Below are 3,301 nucleotides of genomic sequence, written 5' to 3' on the forward strand. Positions count from 1 at the left end.
TACAGAGGAAGAGCAGCAAATGTCCTTTTCCATGGCATATGCAACCGTCCTGTTCGTCATGTTTTTAGCAGACCACAACTTGCCATTCAGTTAAATATTTTTGCTACTCATTTATTACTTGGCTGTTGCTATAAGACCGCTGATGACATTGTTATAACGAAATATGATAAATTTCATTGCAATAACAGTATTTCACCATTTCAGCCTCTGCGATGACATGATGGATCTCCACAAGATGTACTCAGATTCCCGCACAGCAGCCGAAACTTCTCTACGCAGAAAAAAAGGAGCCGCTACCGTACATGTTCTGGGAGATCTCCTCCGAGATAAATTAGTCCGGAAGCTGAGGGAACACAAGTTCAGTTTGATAATTGATGAAAGCACGGATTGCTCAACGAGTAAAACACTTGCTATCGTTGCCAAATATTTTGATTTTAAGGAAAATTCATTTAAAACAGAGATGCTTGATATGATTAATATTTACAATGGAAATGCAGAGGGTTCATCATGGGAGAATTTATTTAATATCATAATCAAAACACTAAATAATTTTCAGATACCTTTAAGTAATGTTACTGGGTTTGCAGCAGATGGGGCATCAAATATTTCTGGTAGAATAAATAGTGTCACCAGCAGACTGAGGCAAGAGATGCCAGGAATAACCATAATGAAATTTGTATGTCATAGCATTCATCTTTGTTCTAGTGAGGCAGCAAAGGCGCTACCACGATCTTGTGAAGATTTGGTCCGGAACATTTATAACTTTTTTGCTCACAGTGCCAAAAGAAAGTATGAATTTAAATGATATCAACTGTTTTGCAATATCAAGCCTCACAAATTACTCCATCCATGTGCTATCAGGTGGTTATCTCTCCACAGCGCCGTATCTCGAGTTCTGGAGCAGTGGCAACCTCTTAAACTTTATTTTTCTAACATAGTTGAAGAAGAGAGGTTGATTGCTGTTGGAAAATTTCACATGGCACTAAAAGATCATTACATTTGCATTTATCTAAATTTCATGAACTACATCCTGCCTCACTTGGATAGAGTAAATCTCTTGTTTCAGTCTAAATCACAGATTCTGCATTTCCTTGATGGCCAAATTACTAATTTGTACAAAGTAATTTTAGAAAAAATGTGATCCACTTATCATAGCTCAAAGACCCCTGCAGGAAATTGACCCTTCCGATCCAGCAAACCATTTGCCTGTAAATCAAATTTACCTTGGTTTCAAGCCTCTGAATATCTTAGAGATCCTCAGTTTATTCCTACAGTGAAAAAAATTGCAGAAATTTTATCATTATAGCCTGTCAACAAATTAAAGAGATTTGACCTTGACAACAAGTTGTGGATATTGGCATCATATTTACAGCCAAAGCAAATGCTTCTTCATAACACAAGAATAAATATGCCCTCCATAACTGATTTAATGAATGAGGTCCCACGCATAAATAGCTACTGTAAATTAATGGCAGATGACCAGTGGCGCAGTATTCGGTGGCATCAGTTCAAAGACACTGATGAGGTTTCATCTAATGCCGAAGATTTTTATAAATACATTATGAAAATAACTGATGATCATGGGAAACGAAAATTTGAATGCTTAGCCAAATTTGCACTCGAGGTCCTCTCTCTACCGATATCCAATGCTGACGTTGAACGTCTATTCTCAAAAATGAATAGAATAAAAAGGAAAGAACGTAACTGTCTAAAGACAGAAACTGTTCGAGCACTTATTAATATAAGTGAATATGCCATTACTAACAAGTATAACCCAGACAAGGATCTGGTCTTATGTTTTGCAAAATAAACGTTTGTTAAATGTATTTGTATGTATTTATATTCTAGATGTATATAACAAGTTTTATTTCGATTCGTATCGTATCTATTTAAGTATCGTTTCATATTTTGTATATTTTTTATAAATGTATTTTGGTTTAAGCATAATAAATGTTATATGGTAAAAACATTTCCAATCAATCTAAAATTATAATATTATGATGAACACAAATAATGCTTCAATGGTATTATGTCCAATAAATAATAATGAAAACTACGATAGTTTCCGTAATTCCAAGAACCGTTTTCTCTTGCCAGAAACGTAACCAGGAAAGAAAAGAAAACGGCGGAACCTAGAGTGCGGAGTGTTGTCCAGCCTTGCTTTGGATTTGGCTGCGGAGATCTTTAGTCCTGTCCTACAACATTCCTCAGATACAAGGTCCAGACAACGCAAGGCTTTACTTAGGCAGTGTGGTTCAGGGGAAATGCTTGTGAGATTGTCTGCATAGGAGATGATCTTGCACCCCACTGGGAGGTGTATGTTGAGGATGCAGGACATTAGGATGTTGAAAAGGGCTGGGCTGAGGACCTGTGGCGTTTCATTTTGTAGTGGCATGTGCTGTGATAAGTGACTTGGAATTTGACTTTGGCTGTTCAGTCCTGAAATAGTCACCTATCCAGGCCAAGAGCTTTCCTCTGATTCCCTTCTGGATCAGGGTCTCCTGAATAGCAAGAGGACTTGCTAATTCGATCGCCTTCTCCAGGTCTATGAATACTACCACAGAAGTAACAGTGCTGATTGTGCTTAAGAGCGTGGCCATGCCGTGTGCTGTGCTCATGCCCCTTGTGAACCTATGTGAGGTTCCCATTTTTCATTGGCGTTGGTTTAGTACCATTCTCTCGGCCGTCTTGCCCAGACAGCTGAGAAAAGAGATAGGGCGGTACTTCCCTGGCTCCTTTGGTTTTGGGATGGGAACTATGATAGCCCTCTTCCAACTCTGGGATAGAGTGGAAGTTTCCCAGGAATTGTTGATGAGTTACAGGAATCCAATTTCACCTGCCAGTCCTAGGTTGGAAATGATTGGGTATGAGATCCCATCAGAACTTGGGGCTGCACAAGAACTGTTTTTGTAGAGTTTTCTTAGTTCCCTCAGAGAGAAGATAACATCTGAATTATTGGGTTTGGCTGCCCTCTGATATGAGCAAGTCTGCCTGGGAGTAGGCATTGTTGGTTTGCCCTTAGTTCAGCTGGCAGACTGTTGCTGCTTGTTCTCGCAGAGAACTGCACCAGTCTGTTTGCTTTTGATTGAGGGTCGTGGTGTGTGCACCTCGGGGCTGAGCGGCTAGTAGCTCGCCTGACCCATTGCCACAGCTCTGTAAGGGTGGTTCAGTGGTCAAGGAACTCGCACTATTTCAGCCATTTTTCCTGCCTGACTCTTATGGCAGTTTCCTTGGCATCCCTGACTGCTTCCCATTGGAGGGCTAGGTTGTCAGGGGTTCTTTGCCTATGGAATTGCACTCT

The 3,301-nt window shown here is 40.0% G+C and overlaps 1 protein-coding gene across 1 annotated transcript; it reads left to right on the forward strand.

Moving 5' to 3' along the window:
• The first annotated feature begins 220 nt into the window (after positions 1-220).
• Positions 221-1,277, forward strand: LOC119582972. The gene is made up of 3 exons (XM_037931487.1): positions 221-789; positions 880-1,048; positions 1,173-1,277. The coding sequence occupies exons 1-3, from the start codon at positions 221-223 to the stop codon at positions 1,275-1,277; spliced, it is 843 nt and encodes a 280-aa protein (XP_037787415.1).
• The last annotated feature ends 2,024 nt before the right edge of the window (positions 1,278-3,301 follow it).

This window comes from Penaeus monodon, chromosome 16 (genome assembly GCF_015228065.2).
Source record: "Penaeus monodon isolate SGIC_2016 chromosome 16, NSTDA_Pmon_1, whole genome shotgun sequence".
Taxonomy (NCBI): domain Eukaryota; kingdom Metazoa; phylum Arthropoda; class Malacostraca; order Decapoda; family Penaeidae; genus Penaeus; species Penaeus monodon.